Raw genomic sequence first — 18,126 nt, 5'->3', positions numbered from 1 at the left:
TTTACTTGGGACTAGCCCATTTGGTCATTACATTAACATTGCTGTGAAAACTCAATAAAATTACAAACAGTCAAATCATAGCAGGCAACATTCAGTGACTTATTATAACATAATTACATATTTATAAATAGGTGGGGAAGACCATAATTAACACAAATGTCTCTCCTGCATGCAGAATTAGCGATATGCAAATATACCCGAATATGCAAATTACCAGTCTTGCTATTCAGGTAGTGCATATTACTGTTGCTACCAACAGAGGGCACTACACAAGCTCCATAGCCAAATCCACCTAAGGAGTAGCAATCCTCAGCAGTACAGGAGAGCAGGCAATACATCTCAGGGGCCATAGTCACATGGCAGGAGGCTGGCAATCAGTCTTCTCCAATGCCCAGTGGCAAGGCTGGTACCGCCACATTTCTCCCCTTTTCCAAACAGACTAACAGGGTATCTGACCTCCTGCCGGTCAGTGCCCTGGTTAGTCCAGCAACCCACCCACGAAGCACAAACAGTAATACAGCCTACCCACAATACATGGTTACTACACCTGGGTAAAAGATTAGCTCGTCCATGTCCAGGTGCCTCAACAAGGCTGTGTGGGGTACTGATAGGCTGCCTTGGTGGGTTGCTGAGTGCCAGCGCTACCACGGGAGTAGCCTGGTTGGAGCCATGCTGAAAAGAAGAGTTGGTAGGCTCCTCTCTCGGGATCTGGGGCTGCTGCTGGAGGGGGAGACCGACTGTCTCCCCTTTGGTTACATAGTCCTGCTGCTGGAGGGGGAGACCGACTGTCTCCCCTTTGGCTAAACAGCCCTGCTGCTGGTGGACAGGACCGACTGTCCCTACCCCTAGTGGTGCAGGTGCAGAGACCACGGTCCCATCTGCACTGTTGTGGAGCTTACTGTCTCCCCTTGGTGGGTTAAGCTGCTGCTGGGGAGAGGGGGTAACAAGCTCCTCTCCCATACATACTTTCAGCTGCTGGGGAGAGGGGGTAACAAGCTCCTCTCCCATACATACTTTCAGCCGCTGGGGAGAGAGACTAACTGTCTCCTCTCCTAATGACACACACTGCTGCTGGGGAGGAAGGACGACACCTTCAGCTCCCTGTAACACACACTGCCGCTGGGGAGGAAGGACTGCACCTTCGGCTCCCTGAGACTCACTGGACTGCTGGGGAGAGGGACCAACTGTCTCCTCTCCTAAGGACACACACTGCCGCTTGGGAGGAAGGACTGCACCTTCGGCTCCCTGAGACTCACTGGACTGCTGGGAAGAGGGACCAACTGTCTCCTCTCCTAAGGACACACACTGCCGCTGGGGAGGAAGGACGGCACCTTCAGCTCCCTGGGATACATACTGCCGCTTGGGATCTGGTGCCGACTGCCCAGCATCCCTGTAGGGCCGGTAGAGAGACCTCGGTCCCATCTCCACCTGCCAGCTGGGTGTCTTCCCAGGACAAGTCAATAAGATCTTCCATCTCTGGTGCTGGTTGGGACATATGTGGTACAGTACCAAGGTCCCCTGATAACAGGCTTGGTTGCTGGGGAGGAAGAACTAAACTCAATGCTTCCGGTGGCATACAGTCAATAAGCCCCATCATGTCAGAGACAGGCGGCGTTATACATTGGAATAGGCAAACATAATCCTGTTCTAGTTCCCACTCCCGGTTGGCAAGAAAAGATAGATCTGGCTGAATGGCATCGATCTCCGTAAGGTCCCAGTTGTCTGCCCGCTCAGCTCGGATGGACCAGAAGCGAGCAATGTCGGTGTCTCCGAACCAGAGACTAGTTTCAATAGTATCCCACAACAAACCAGGGCCATCGTAGTCTTCCCCCTCAATACACTTGTACTCGATCAGCCATGGGTAGAGGTGGTAAGCATGCCACCGCAGGGCCCGATAGGAATCATCCAGCCACACCTCAGTCTCAACTAGCGTCTCCAGTTCGCTTACCCATTCCTCTGAGGGCTGGTTTCCCAATAATGGCATCCGCAGCTCTAGTTGTTCTGCTTGGCGCTGGTTAGTGGTCAGGATTTCCTCGAACCGGAAGGGTCGAATTTCGTCGATGTCCTCCTTCCAGAGATCGGTACGAAGCGCCACCCTCCACTCTGTCTCTTTTTCCTCTGGGATAGGATACTCCATACTGCGCATCACATCCTGTAGTCGCTGCTGGAGCCTGGCATCAAAGGGAGATAATGCACGGCCTTCCATCTCTGAAGTAGTGCTGGTTTTCCCAAGGCTAGGAAGCCATCCCACCGCTGCCACCAATGTAACGGATCACCTGGCACCCCGACTGGGTACCTCCGTTGATGGATGCTCCTAGCGCTTCTTGAGGATTCCAAGCACTCTAGCCGACAACACAACCACCGCAGGACGAACCTCTCTTCCTTCCAGAGCGAAGCAGGAACGAGCTCTTAAAAGAGCTTAGGAGTGATCATAGCAAGGGAATATGCAGCGCATAGCAATCCCTTGTAGCAGATTCCCCCAATAAGAGACAGGACTCCAAATTGAGGGTGAAGTAGAACTGACAAAATCTTTATTTTACTTGGGACTAGCCCATTTGGTCATTACATTAACATTGCTGTGAAAACTCAATAAAATTACAAACAGTCAAATCATAGCAGGCAACATTCAGTGACTTATTATAACATAATTACATATTTATAAATAGGTGGGGAAGACCATAATTAACACAAATGTCTCTCCTGCATGCAGAATTAGCGATATGCAAATCTACCCGAATATGCAAATTACCAGTCTTGCTATTCAGGTAGTGCATATTACTGTTGCTACCAACAGAGGGCACTACACAAGCTCCATAGCCAAATCCACCTAAGGAGTAGCAATCCTCAGCAGTACAGGAGAGCAGGCAATACATCTCAGGGGCCATAGTCACATGGCAGGAGGCTGGCAATCAGTCTTCTCCAATGCCCAGTGGCAAGGCTGGTACCGCCACAAGAGACATGAGACCGAACAATGCAGAAGAGCTGAAGGACGCTATTGAAGCTTCCTGGTCTTCCATAACACCTCAGCAGTGCCACAGGCTGATAGCTTCCATGCCACGCCGCATTGAGGCAGTAATTGCTCCAAACCAAGTACTGAGTCCATATGCATGCTTATACTTTTCAGAGGTCCGATATTGTTCTATGTAAACTCCTTGTTTTATTGATTGCATGTAATATTCTTATTTAGAGAGATTGTGAATTTGGGGTTTTCATGAGCTGGAAGCCATAATCATGGCACTTATGACAATTCACGTCTTGAACTATCTTGCTTTGCATGTAATGCGTCAATCTCATATATTAGTTTCCCCTTTTACGTTGCATTACTGAAATTAATTAACTTTTGCACGATATTCGAATTTTTCGAGTATCACCTGTAGAACAGGTTTATATAGAGTAGTAGGCGAAGTTACAGAGAAGGTCTATTTGGAGCAGTAGGAGGAATTCTAGAGTAGGTTTATATAGAGCAGTAGGCGGAGTTAGAGAGAAAATCTTCATGGAGCAGTAAAAGGAGTTATAGAGAACGCGTATATGGCGCAGAAAGAAGAGTATAGAGAAGGTTTATACGGAGCAATAGAAAGCATTAAAGAAGTTTATATGGAGCAGTAGGTGGAGTTACAGAAAAGGTCTGTATGGAGCAGTAGGCAGAGTTATAGAGTAGGTTTATGTGGAGCAGTACAAGGGAGTAATAAATTAGGTTCATATAGAGCAGAACGACAATTTATAGAGTAGATAAATATGGAGCAGTAGGAAGAGCAGTAGAAGGTCTATTTGGAGAAGTAGGAGGAGTTATAGAGTAGGTTTCTATGGAGAAGTAGATGGAGTTATAGAATAGGTTTTTTGGAACTACAACTCCCATGATTCTCTGGCTATCTATGTAATTCAAAGAATCATGGGAGATGTAGTTCAGCAACATCTGGGGGGGCGGAGTTTGAGGATCCCTGGTCTAGATGGATCAGTGGGTGGAGTTATAGAGTAGGTTTATATGGAGCAGTAGATGGAGTTATATAGGAGTTTTATATGGAGCATTAGGCAAAGTTATAAAGTAGGTTATATGGAGCAGAAAGAGGAGTATAGAGAAGGTTTATACTGGCAATAGAGGTTTATATGGAGCAGCAGATGAAGTTAGAGAGAAGATCTATTTGCCAAACTACGGAAGATCTATTTGCAGAACTATGGAAAAGTTCTATATGGAGCAGTAGGCGGAGTTATAAAGAGGATCTATATGGAGCAGTAGGCGGAGTTATAGAGAGGATCTATATGGAGCAGTAGGCAGAGTTATAGAGTAGACTTGTATGGAGCAATAGGTGAATTTATAGAGAAGGTCTAGATGGAGCAGTAGGCAGAGTTATAAAGAAGGTTTATATGGAGCAGTAGGCAGAGTTATAGAGTAGTTTTATATGGAGCAATAGGCAAATTTATAGAGAAGGTCTAGGTTTATATGGAGCAGTAGGCGGAGTTATAGAGTAGTTTTATATGGAGCAGTAGGCGGAGTTATAGAGTAGGTTTACATGGAGCAAGTATGCAAGGTTATAGAGAAGGTTTAAATTGAGCAGAATGAGGAGTTATAGAGTAGGATTATATGGAGCAGTAGAAGGAATTATAGAATAGATTTATATGGAGTAGTAGGCAGACTTATAGAGAAGGTCTAGATGGAGCAGTAGGCAGAGTTATAAAGAAGGTTTCTATGGAGAAGTAGGTGGAGTTATAGAGTAGGTTTATATGGAGCAGAAAGAAGAGTTTAGAGAAGGTTTATACTGAGCAATAGAAAGCATTAAAGAAGTTTATATGGAGCAGTAGGTGGAGTTATAGAGAATGTCTGTATCGAGCAGTAGGAGGAGTTATAGAATAAGTTCATATGGAGCAGTAGGCAGAGCTATATAGTAGGTTTATATGATGCAGTAGGCAGAGTTATAGAGAAGGTCTATTTGGAGCAGTAGGAGAAGTTATAGAATAGGTTTATATGGAGCAGTAGGATTAGTTATAGAGTAGGTTTATACGGAGCAGTAAGCGAAGTTATATAGTGGTTTTATATGGAGCAGTAGACGGAGTTATAGAGTAGGTTTATATGAAGCAGTAGGTGGAGTTATAGAGAAGGTCTATATGAAGCAGTAGGCGGAGTTATAGAGAAGGTCTATATGGAGGTGTAGGCGGAGTTATAGAGAACATTTATATAGAGCAGAAAGAGGAGTATAGAGAAGGTATATACTGAGCAAATTAAAGCGTTAAATAGGTTTATATGGAGCAGTAGGTGGAGTTATATAGAAGGTCTGTATGGAGCATGTGGCAAACCTAGCCACTTCTGGACTATATTCATTGCAGGTTGTCCGTAGGCTGAAGCTATACTATGTAACGTTAACTGTATATGTATTTTCCTATGGCCGTTCGCATGCTGACAGCCGTATGCTGCCAGCATACAAAGCATTCATACGGCGAAACACGGCTATCCTGGCCGTTCGCCGTACGAATGTGGACTCCCCAGGTAGACCACACATTCACAGGTCGTGTGGCACCAATTACCCGGTTGCAACATTGTTGCAATCGGTAATTAAGGGCTCTCCTAGGTGGCCGTCGTTCGACTACCGACCATGCGGCGGTCGGCCATCTTGGATCCTTTGTCTCTGCAGCGGTGTTCGGTCGTCGAGAGCCTGGAACTGAAAACGGCTACTCAATGATCCGAACACCGCTGGACTTCTAGAGCGTTCGGGAGTTCCGCGTTCGGTACATTATGTGTCCCGTACTTATTCGGTACTTTTAAACCCTCTTTAATGTTTAACTGTATTATGTGCGGCGTTCGGTCAAATCAGCTGGGATCGGAGCGGTATTCTCCCAAAGTGTGCGCCCCGACCCCAGCTATCTACCGAACGTTCAGTTATTCCGAAATACCGAATATTGTGTGAATTACAGATTTTAATGTCAATTGTCGGTTTTGCTGCACGAGGGGATAATCCACTTAATCGTCCATTTTAGTGGGAGTATCCTTCTCGTGCAGCAATGCCTGTTGGGAAAGTCACAGTGCATGTTGGGAGAAATCCCCTGGAATTACTGTATGGAAACCCCTTGCATGGGGAACTGTATAAATATGCTGCCTGTGAATAAACCGAGTTAGTTGACTCCCAAACTGTGTTTCGTCCGGTTATTGGGAGGATTGGGGATATTGCCTTGCTTTCTACTCCGACTGTGGATTTCCTAGATGTACCAACGGATATCGTATGCTGATACATTGCATTCCGTTACAATTGGTGGCAAGCGACGGGATCCGAACCTTACAGCCGAAAAAGCAGCGTTCGTGGAAACTGGAACGACCGAACAAGGAAAGCAAGGGCAATTCGTATGGAGATTGATTATACCATACTAAAGCGACAAACTTTAAAAGAGCTACTGGAAGCCAGGGGTAAGATAGCCAGCAACAAGTCTAAAGCTGTGCTGATCGCTGAACTGATGGAGGAAGACCGAGCCCGCAGCGCTACACCCCCACCAGCCAAGGAAGAGACCCCATTCCAAAAAGAGCTGCGAACCAGGTTGGAGTTTTTACCGCAACCAGTACCGCTGGAAATACTGACCGTGATGGTATCAGATGTACAGGATTATCTGATGGCGACCAGCACACCAGCAACCCCGCCTAGGGCAGAGTCTGTTACTGCCTCCACCTACGGACAGGTAAAGCCCAAAGTCCCACATCACGCCTTTAAAGCGTTTTGTGAAGAAAAGGACGAAATTGATGGGTATTTGCAGGACTTTGAGCGGCTGTGCGATCTGCACGATTTGGAGCCCGCAGTATGGGTGCCGCTGCTGGCAGGCAAATTATCGGGTAGGGCAGCTGAAGCCTACCGTGCTGTACCCCGAGAGGACAGTAAGGATTACCCTAAAGTGAAGAGGGCAATCTTGGAGAGGTATGCTATTACCCCAGAGGCATACCGGCGGAAATTCCGGGGCTTGCGCAAGCCTGAGAAAGATTCTCATGCAGAATGGGCGCACAAGCTGGACCAAGCATCGCTAGGCTGGATACAGGCCAGCAACGCCACTAACATGGAGGAGTTGAGGCAGTTAATGCTGCTGGAACAATTTTTTAATGGTTTGTCCCCAGAGGCACAAGAATGGGTGAGAGACCGGAAACCCCTCACCCTACCCGAAGCCGCTAAATTGGCGGATCAACATTTTGATGCCAGGAGACATCACGGGGCCCAAACTAAGGCCCTCCCTCGGATTACAGGGCCACCTAATAATTTTACCCCTACCAGCCCCACCGTACCCCTGCACAGGCCGGCACTGAATACTCCACCAGCCCCCTCCCGATACAACGGCAGGGCTAACATTCAGTGTCACACCTGCAAACAGTGGGGGCACATTTCTCGAGAGTGCACCCAAAACCGGAGCCGACAAGCTTGGAATCAGGTGCGACAAAATTTGGCACCCAGGGCTGCTGCGCACCATTACCAGGTAGCACCCGCCACCCAAGACGTGCTGAGCGCTCAAATTGAGGAGCCTCTGGGGGTACTGCACGAAGTAATGTCAGTCCGAGCCACCGACAACCGACAGCACCATCGGCAGCTAGTGACCCTGGAGGGAAAGGAGGTGCAAGGGCTCCGGGATTCGGGAGCCACTTTAACTTTGGTTGCACCACATTTGGTACCAGGCGCAACCCACACTGGCGGCTCCGTGGCAGTACGGGTGGCCGGGGGAGCAGTATACCGGCTACCTACTGCCAAAGTTCATTTGGATTGGGGTGTGGGAGAGGGGACCGTAGAAGTGGGGCTGATGCAGAATTTACCTGCTGATGTTGTACTGGGGAATGACTTGGGCCAAATGACTTCCGCTTTTATTCCCCAGACTCCGTACCAGGAGGCCCTTCCCGTAACCACCCGGCAACAGGCTCGCACCACGGCTACACCAACGCACTCTGAGGCTCAGGTAAGAGACCATGTTCCCCAACTGACCCCCATGTCCTGGGATACCCCGACTACCTTTGCGACCGAAGTCCAGACCGATCCCACTCTCCAAGTATATAGGGACCGGGCACAAACCGACCAAGCAGGGTTAGAGGGGGAGCGGTTCATCTGGGAAAGAGAGTTGCTCTACCGTGTCACAGCAAAAGATGTGGGGGGGTCTGTCACCTTAACTAATAAACAGCTAGTGGTACCCCAGAAGTATAGACAGGAGCTGCTGCGAATTTCTCATGACATCCCCTTGTCCGGACACCTAGGGATGACCCGTACCCGATACCGTTTGACCCATGCCTTCTTCTGGCCCGGGATCTCTCAGGATGTGCGCCAATATTGCACCTCCTGCGACGTCTGCCAGCGTGTAGGTAAACGAGGAGATCGCCACAAAGCCAGGCTATGCCCCCTGCCCATCATAGCAGAACCCTTCAGCCGAGTAGCAGTGGACATCGTAGGTCCCCTGCCAAAACCCAGTCCCTCCGGCAAAAGGTATATCTTAACTATAGTGGACTACGCCACCCGATACCCCGAAGCCGTGGCCCTCTCTAATATCCACGCTGAGACCGTAGCAGAGGCATTAATGAAGGTATTTTCCCGAGTAGGTTTTCCCCAAGAGATAATCTCGGACCGAGGTACCCAATTTACGGCCGAGGTTACCCAACATATGTGGAAGGTGTGTGGCATTAAGCCAATAGTTAATTCCGCCTACCACCCCCAGTCCAATGGGCTTTGTGAGCGGTTCAACGGGACGCTGAAGCAGATGCTTCGGACGTTCGGGGAGACCCACAAAGACTGGGAGAGGTTTCTACCTCACCTACTCTTTGCCTATAGAGAGGTCCCCCAGGAGTCGACAGGATTCTCCCCGTTTGAACTACTGTTTGGGAGGAGGGTGCGAGGACCCTTGAACTTGATTAGGGAACACTGGGAGGGAGAGAGTACCTCTAACGAGACCCCTATCGTGTCATACGTCCTGGAGTTCAGGGACCGTCTGGAGGCGCTGACTCAGGCTGTGCACACAAACCTACAGGCGGCCCAGCAACGCCAGCGCCGCTGGTACGATAGAGGAGCCAGGGACCGCAGCTTTCAGGTGGGACAGAAGGTCTTGATCTTAAAGCCCGTCCGCACAGATAAGCTGCAGGCCGTCTGGCAAGGCCCATACCAGGTAGTGGAGCAGCGATGCGACACTACCTATGTGATCGGCCCCTGCTCAGGGGTAGGGAAGAGACGCATGCTCCACGTGAACATGCTCAAACCCTACCATGAGAGGATAGAGGATGTAACGGCCATATGTGCCTCCTCCGTAGAGGATCAGGAAAATCTACCTTTACCCGACCTACTAGAACCCGAGGAACAGATAGAGCCCTCCCGGGGAGTTCAACTGGGGGAGCGGCTAAGCCCCCAGGAGCGTGCCCAGGTACAGGCGCTGATTGTAGCCAAGGGGACTACCTTCTCCAATTTACCTGGGTACACTCCGCTAGCCACCCACCGAGTAGAGACCCCAGGACAGCTACCTATGCGCCAGGCTCCATATAGGGTTCCGGAATCCGTCCGGACCCATATGAAAGCCGAACTGGACGAAATGTTGCAGCTAGGGGTTATCGAACCCTCCGATAGCCCCTGGGCATCGCCGGTAGTCCTGGTACCTAAAAAGGATGGCACCACCCGATTCTGTGTTGACTACCGGAGGCTAAATGACAAAACGGTGTCTGATGCCTACCCGATGCCCCGGATAGACGAGCTGTTGGATAAGATGGCACGGGGCCAGTATCTCACTACCATTGATTTGTGTAAGGGGTACTGGCAGATCCCACTAGCCGATGACGCCATCCCCAAGTCGGCGTTTGTCACCCCGTTTGGCCTGTACCAGTTCAAGGTCATGCCTTTCGGGATGAAAAACGCTCCGGCTACCTTTCAGCGGATGGTAGATCGGCTACTGGACGGTTTTCAGGAGTATGCCTGTGCCTATCTAGACGATATAGCCGTGTTTAGCCAGAACTGGGAAGACCACCTACGCCATATAGGGGCGATATTAGATCGCATTGGGGAGGCCGGGTTAACGCTAAAACCTAGCAAGTGCCACATAGGTATGGCCGAGGTGCAGTACCTGGGCCACCGTGTAGGGTGTGGGCAGCAGAGGCCCGAGCCAGCCAAGATTGAGGCCGTAGCCAAGTGGCCTACCCCCAGGACTAAGACCCAGGTGCTGGCGTTCTTAGGGACAGCCGGCTATTACAGAAAGTTTGTCCCTGACTATAGCACCCTGGCCAAACCCCTAACCGACCTGACGAAGAAGAACCTTCCCCGACTGGTTGTCTGGGCCCCAGAGTGCGAGCAGGCATTCCAACAACTCAAGACTGCTCTCACTAATGCTCCTGTGTTAACTGCTCCTGATCCAACTAAAAGATTTCTTGTTCACACAGACGCTTCAATGTTTGGATTGGGGGCAGTACTGAGCCAAGTGGGAGCCGATGGCGGAGAACACCCCGTAGCCTATTTAAGCCGCAAGTTGCTGCCTCGTGAAGTGAGCTACGCCGCCATCGAGAAAGAATGCCTGGCCGTGGTGTGGGCCCTTAAAAAGTTACAGCCATATTTGTACGGACAACCTTTCTCCTTACTCACAGATCACAACCCGTTAGTGTGGCTAAACCGTGTGTCTGGAGACAATGCCAGGCTGCTGCGCTGGAGCTTGGCGCTGCAGCCCTTTGACTTTACTATCCATTACCGGCCAGGAAAACAAAACGGTAACGCTGACGGGTTATCCAGACAGACTGAACTCGAGAAGTGATCTGTGAGTGCTCTCCCGGACATCCCCAAGCCGATCCGTTGGGATCAGACTGTGTATGCCGGCTTGGTTCTGGGGGAGCATTGTGGCAAACCTAGCCACTTCTGGACTATATTCATTGCAGGTTGTCCGTAGGCTGAAGCTATACTATGTAACGTTAACTGTATATGTATTTTCCTATGGCCGTTCGCATGCTGACAGCCGTATGCTGCCAGCATACAAAGCATTCATACGGCGAAACACGGCTATCCTGGCCGTTCGCCGTACGAATGTGGACTCCCCAGGTAGACCACACATTCACAGGTCGTGTGGCACCAATTACCCGGTTGCAACATTGTTGCAATCGGTAATTAAGGGCTCTCCTAGGTGGCCGTCGTTCGACTACCGACCATGCGGCGGTCGGCCATCTTGGATCCTTTGTCTCTGCAGCGGTGTTCGGTCGTCGAGAGCCTGGAACTGAAAACGGCTACTCAATGATCCGAACACCGCTGGACTTCTAGAGCGTTCGGGAGTTCCGCGTTCGGTACATTATGTGTCCCGTACTTATTCGGTACTTTTAAACCCTCTTTAATGTTTAACTGTATTATGTGCGGCGTTCGGTCAAATCAGCTGGGATCGGAGCGGTATTCTCCCAAAGTGTGCGCCCCGACCCCAGCTATCTACCGAACGTTCAGTTATTCCGAAATACCGAATATTGTGTGAATTACAGATTTTAATGTCAATTGTCGGTTTTGCTGCACGAGGGGATAATCCACTTAATCGTCCATTTTAGTGGGAGTATCCTTCTCGTGCAGCAATGCCTGTTGGGAAAGTCACAGTGCATGTTGGGAGAAATCCCCTGGAATTACTGTATGGAAACCCCTTGCATGGGGAACTGTATAAATATGCTGCCTGTGAATAAACCGAGTTAGTTGACTCCCAAACTGTGTTTCGTCCGGTTATTGGGAGGATTGGGGATATTGCCTTGCTTTCTACTCCGACTGTGGATTTCCTAGATGTACCAACGGATATCGTATGCTGATACATTGCATTCCGTTACAGAGCAGTAGGTGGAATTATAGAGAAGGTCTAGATGGAGCAGTAGGTGGAGATATAGTGATCTATTTGGAGCACTAGGCGGAGTTTCAGAGTAGGTTTATATGGATTAGAAGGAGGAGTTATAGAGTAGGTTTATATGGAGCAATAGGTGGAGTTATAGAGTAGGGTTACTTGGAGCAGTAGACAGAGTTATAGAGAAGATCTATATGGAGCAGTAGGAGGAGTTATAGAGAACATTTATATGGAGCAGGAAGAAAAGTATAGAGAAGGTAAATACTGAGCAATATAAAGCGTTAAAGAGGTTTATATGGAGCAGGAGAAGGAGTTACAGAGTAAGTTTATCGGGAGCAATAGGTGAAGGTATAGAATAGGTTTATATGGAGCAGTAGGCAGAGTTATAGTGTAGGTTTATATGGAGCAGAAGGAGGAGTTATGTAGTAGGTTTATATGGAGCAATAGGTGGAGGTATAGCGTAGGTTTATATGGAGCAGTAGGCGGAGTTATAGAGTAGGTGTATATAGAGCAGAAGGAGAAGTTAGAGTAGATTTATTTGGAGCATGTGGCAAAAGTAACCTCGCCACGGGCTCTTGGAGGGGCCTGCTGGCCAGCCTCTTGTCTCAGGACTATGGCACCTGGTTCAGGACTGTTAAAAGGCTCTGTCCGCGCCTTTTAACCCCTTAAGGACCAAACTTCTGAAATAAAGGGAATCATGATATGTCACACATGTCATGTGTCCTTAAGGGGTTAAATCACCAGGTTCGGTACATGAGATGTACTTATTCTGTTCGGTTATCGAACAGTTGGACCACCCGTAAGTGTAGTGTGCAGATCATTACCCCTATTAACACCTCTAAACTGCAACTTAATGGGTTATCGGCTGGGTGGTCATCGCTCGTATGTGGTGGCGGCCAACTTTAGCCGCGAACACATACAGCTGTGTTTGGTCGTCGAGTGCATGGAACTATAATCAAACACTCAACAGAGCGAACACCGCTGGGACTTCCATCTCTTCGTATGTTCGGCTGGATTCACTTGAGAAGAGCGGTGTTCGGTGGAAACACACTCCCGAACAAGAGACACAGACTAAGTTCACATACGAACTGGTTGCATTCGTATTTCTGTTGTATTGTGAACTCCCGAAAGAGACAGACCGCACAGCCTGATTTCATGGAACTCTTTTGGGCAAGAACCTTGTGTGCGGTCGGTCAAATTATGACCTCCATGGAAATCCCAAACCCCTGATCTTGGTGTTTTTTGGATATGTTGGTCCCCCAGATCAGGGCTATCAGAAGGAGTTATAGAGAAGGTTTATATGGAGCAATAGGTGGAGGTATAGAGTAGGTTTATATGTTGCAGTAGGTGGAGTTATAGAGAAGGTTTATATGGAGCAGTAGGCGAAGTTGTAGAGTAGGTTTATAAGGAGCCATAGGCGGAGTTATAGAGTAGGTTTATATATTAATATTGTAAAGAGCTACGGAAACTGTTGGCGCTATATAAATGGTAATATTAATAATAATAATAATAATATGAAGCAGTAGGCGGAGTTATAGAGAAAGTTAATATGGAGCAGAAGGAGGGCTAATATATGCTCACATGAAACAATAGGCATCTTTATAGAGAATATTTCTATGGAGCAGTAGGTGAAGTTGTGGGGAACATTTATAGGAACATGAGGTGGATGCGATAAATAAGGATCTATGGAGGCGTGGGATAAGTTATGAAGATGGATACGTGTGGTAATAAGAAGTACATGTCATTAGGAGTAATAGGGGAGATATACAGACCAGTACATGAAACCAATGGGAGATTGTATTGAGTATGAGTTATATTAATTAAAAGGAGGAAATGTAAGGGATCACACTTAGCAACTGAGAGTATTACTCATCATGAGCGTTACTGAGGGTACTTCAGTAATTTGAAGTGGTCATTGTGGTAGCATTCAGCATGTGCACAGTGCACTGTTTCTGTTCGGAACACTGCACATACAGAGATATTTGTAATTGTGTGCTGGGGGCTAGTTGCACACCCAGGACACATGACATTGGCAGGCAAAAACTCTGGGCTGCCAATGTCGATTCAATGCATATTTTGCTGGCAATAGATGTGCTCATCTTCCCTCTTGTAGGAAGAGCGCCTATAACTGTAAGACAGTTTTGCACTCCCTCCCAATTCCCTCCACTTCTTTTATATATTTAAAAAAAAAAAACTACCCTCCTTCTCCACTCTTCTTGCTGGCCCGGAGCACACACATGCTCTCTGACCTGGGAAAATGGTCTATCTCATAAAGAAGCCTGTGATTGGACCACGTGAGGCCCATATGACATCAGATGTAGACGTGAAAATCAGCACCAGGAGATTTGCCCGGCACTGGATTCTAGGTAAGTAAAACTTTATTTTTGCAGGTTATTCTGCAAATTGGAGGAGAGCTACTTCATAGTGCCCAATTGAGCATTTTACACAGAACAGACCCCCTCCCTCAAAAGGGTTGGGCTGACACTTTAAATAAGAACGGAAAGGTAGAGTCTCACAGAGAGGACAGCGAAGATAGAGTCTCACAGAGAGAGGACTGGTTAGAGGGACAGTAAAATGAGAGTCTCACAGAGCGAGAGAGTAGGGTAGAAAACAGTGTGGTGAAAATCTTACAGAGGCAGTCATTATGTTTAGACAGAAACGAAAGGAAGTTTGATTTAAAGAACATTCCACGAAACATCATTTTCTTTGCATTTGTACTTTATGGTGCAAAGTCCCCCACTGTCTCTATTTTCCCTTTTGCTAATATTTATATACCGTATGTTCAAATCATCCCCTGTTTACTAAGTTACAAAGCTTTCAGCATCTCATACAGTTCCAAAATATCATGTAGAGAACTCCCATAGCTTCCAAAATGGTATTGATAAATTTTGTACTGCAACAAATGCATGGCCATGAATTGCTTCACACAAGAAAACACAAGAGAAAAAATAGATAAAGCAATTTGGCAATCTAAAAGAAATCACTCTTTGGCCTTTAGCAGGTCACTATGGCTTTTAGCAGCTCTCTATGACCTTTAGCAACAAGACTCTAAACATTACAGGGCTAGATAAAGTGAGTATATATAAAATAATAATGTGATTACACATTGAGAAAACCTCTCACCTCATCCTCATCGAGCATAAGAAGCTGGTTTCCAGAGATGACGCAGAATCGCGGGTTCCAGGCTGGGCGATCATACGGAGAGGTGACATAAGGCATCCGATGCATGGGAGGTCCTCGAGCATCTTTAGGATACAGATCAGAAATTAGATTGTTACAATCCATCTTTTTTGGAAACTAACAGTGTCTAGTGTACATGTATCACAATCACACACTACCATTCATAAAGATTCAATAATCACCACTTCATCCACATTTACACAAAATATCCCATCCATTTCCATATGTTTCATGCAAAATGTGAAACCAGGAATTACATGTCTTGGATTGGCTCTTAAAATGTCCTTTTATGGAGGCCCAAGGCACCCAGGATAGTAAGAAATAAGGTAATATAAGTAACATGAGATAAATGTTATAGAACTTAAATGCTCATAATGTAGCTCCAATTCTCTGAAAAACTTACAAAAGGCTGTCAAACCCTGCAATAAACCAGGGCTGGACATTTTTTATTTATTTTTTTAATGGAGAACCCAACCTGATAACATTCGGAGCCAGCAAGAGGTTTACAAAAATCTAAAATGTTAGGGACCAGTAATAACATGAGTGCAGCTACCTGCCTTGTGGGAATTGTACAACTTTGTAACATCGTGTACTTTTGCTTCTATAAAAAAAAACACCATCACAGGCTATTTGTACTTACTTACTAGTCAATACTCAACGCTAAAATACTATCAACATCCATACGCCAAGAGTACCAATAAAACATTTCACTGACATCTTTACACAGCTCAGTAAGTCATCTTCTCATTTGAGATAATCAACCCGAGAACATCCGTAGCATGCATCTCGTGCCTTCATGTTTTTAAATGAAGTTAGGAAAACTGAGGACATACTGATACCATCTCTAGATTATCACACACAAAACCTGGCAGTGTTTGGTGATTAGGAACTGAGATGGGGAATGTTTGAACATTCCAAATTCTAGATCACATGTTCTTCAACATTATTAACTATGTATTGGCCTTTTTCAATGCCACGACAAGGCCTTCATCATGACTGTCATCCGGAAATGTTCAGCACCTACCTCAAAATATCAGCAACGGAACATTTCAATCAAATGTTCAAACTATCAACATAATTATGCACGTTAACAGCAAGAACGTAATCAAACCTCTATCAATATTATGACACCAAGATTAACATTCATTATCAGCACGGATAACCCATACAAGCATAACGTAGCCTTCATTGCAAGCAAACACAATTCATCCACAGGTTCCGTGATCAGTTCATGAAGACTGGATCAAACTCAGGGACATTTTATCTACCGTTACTAATCAATTCATCTGAAGCTCCCACTATCCTCAGGCACACCGTGCATTAGTAAGATCAAGGAAGCTCTAATTAACAATACCATGAGATTTGTAGCTCACCTACTTCTGGAAAGCTCCTGGCTTGCGACTGTCTGAGTTTAGTAATCATCATGAATTATTATAATTAATAAAGTGACACTGTTACTTTTTGCCTTTTCATGAAGACAGAATCTTTATTCAAATAATATATAAATACTGCTTTGGAATTACACTAAAATTCCAACACAATCAAAAGACATACCGTACATAATGCAAAGTAGGTACTGAATTGTCATGTCTACACAATGACTTATGGCAAAAGGCAGAACTTTAAAGGGACACTATAGTCACCAGAGACCACTACAGCTTAATGAAGTGATTCTGGTATCTATAGCACGCCTCTGCAATGTTAGCACTGTAAACACAGCCTTTACATTGATGCCTAGTAAGAACTCTAGTGGCTGTCACTCAGACAGCCACTAGAGGTGCTTCCTAGTCCCGTGCTGCACATGCTCTGCATGGAGACGCTGAACATTTCCCAGTAAGATGCATTGATTCAATGCATCTCTATGAGGAGATGCTGATTGGCACAAAGTGGTGTTTTGACATGCGTGCACAATAGCCTCCTAATGCTGTCCTATACTAAAGCATTACAGGTGATACTCGAAAAATTTGAATATTGTGCAAAAGTTAATTTATTTCAGTAACGCAACGTAAAAGGGGAAAACTAATATATGAGATAGACGCATTACATGCAAAGCAAGATAGTTCAAGCTGTGATTTGTCATAAGTGTGGTGATTATGGCTTACAGCTCATGAAAACCCCAAATCCACAAACTCAGTCAATTAGAATATTACATGCAATCAATAAAACAAGGAGTGTACATAGAACAATATCGGACCTCTAAAAAGTATAATCATGCATATGGACTCAGTACTTGGCTTGGGCCCCTTTTGCAGCAATTACTGCCGCATTGCGGCGTGGCGTGGAAGCCTGTGGCAGTGCTGAGGTGTTATAGAAGACCAGAATGCTTCAATAGCGGCCTTCAGCTCTTCTGCATTGTTCGGTCTCATGTCTCTCATCTTTCTCTTGGCAATGCCCATAGATTCTCTATGGGGTTCAGGTCAGGCGAGTTTGCTGGCCAATCAAGCACAGTAATCCCACGGTCATTGAACCAGGCTTTGGTGCTTTTGGCAGTGTGGGCAGGTGCCAAGTCCTGCTGGAAAATTAAGTCAGCATCCCCATAAAGCTCTGTTGAGGAAGGAAGAATGAAGTGCTCCATAATCTCCTGGTAGACGGCTGCGTTTACCCTGGACGTAATGAAGCACAGTGGACCAACACCAGCAGATGACATGGCTCCCAAATCAACACAGACTGTGGAAACTTCACACTGGACTTCAAGCATCCTGCAGTGTGTGCCTCTCCATTCTTCCTCCAGACTCTGGGCCCTTGGTTTGCAAATAAGATGCAAAAGTTGCATCTTATTTGGACCTTATTTGGACTTTGGACCACTGAGCAACAGACCAGGTCTGTTTCTCTTTAGGCCAGGTAAGACGCTTCTGACGTTGTTTGTTGTTCAGGAGAGGCTTGACAAGATGAATACGACATCTGAAGCCCATGTCCAGGATCCGTCTGTGTGTGGTGGCTCTTGATGCACTGACTCCAGCCTCAGTTCACTTGTGAAAGTCCCCAACACATTTGAATGGCCTTTTCCTGACAATCCTCTCCAGGCTGCGGTCATCCCTGCTGCTTGTGCACCTTTTTCTTCCACACTTTTCCCTTCCACATAACTTTCTATTAATGTGCTTTGATACAGCACTTTGGGAACATCCAACTTCCTTCGCAATTACCTTTTGAGGCTTTCCCTCCTTATGGAGGGTGTTAATG

At 46.8% G+C, this 18,126-nt stretch overlaps 1 protein-coding gene across 15 annotated transcripts in view; it reads right to left on the bottom strand.

The window, feature by feature from the left end:
- Window positions 1-18,126, bottom strand: part of SYNGAP1 (synaptic Ras GTPase activating protein 1) — a 271,449-nt gene that overhangs the window by 167,849 nt on the left and 85,474 nt on the right. For all 15 annotated transcript variants that reach the window (XM_063431595.1, XM_063431597.1, XM_063431596.1 and 12 more), the window contains exon 2: window positions 14,890-15,011. In XM_063431595.1, coding sequence (XP_063287665.1) covers window positions 14,890-15,011 — 122 coding nt within the window. The remainder of the gene's footprint in view (window positions 1-14,889; window positions 15,012-18,126) is intronic.

The sequence above is a fragment of the Pelobates fuscus genome, chromosome 9 (genome assembly GCF_036172605.1).
Source record: "Pelobates fuscus isolate aPelFus1 chromosome 9, aPelFus1.pri, whole genome shotgun sequence".
Taxonomy (NCBI): Eukaryota; Metazoa; Chordata; class Amphibia; order Anura; family Pelobatidae; genus Pelobates; species Pelobates fuscus.
Note: the sequence above shows the minus strand (reverse complement) of the source record. Positions and strands in the feature narration are given on the sequence as shown.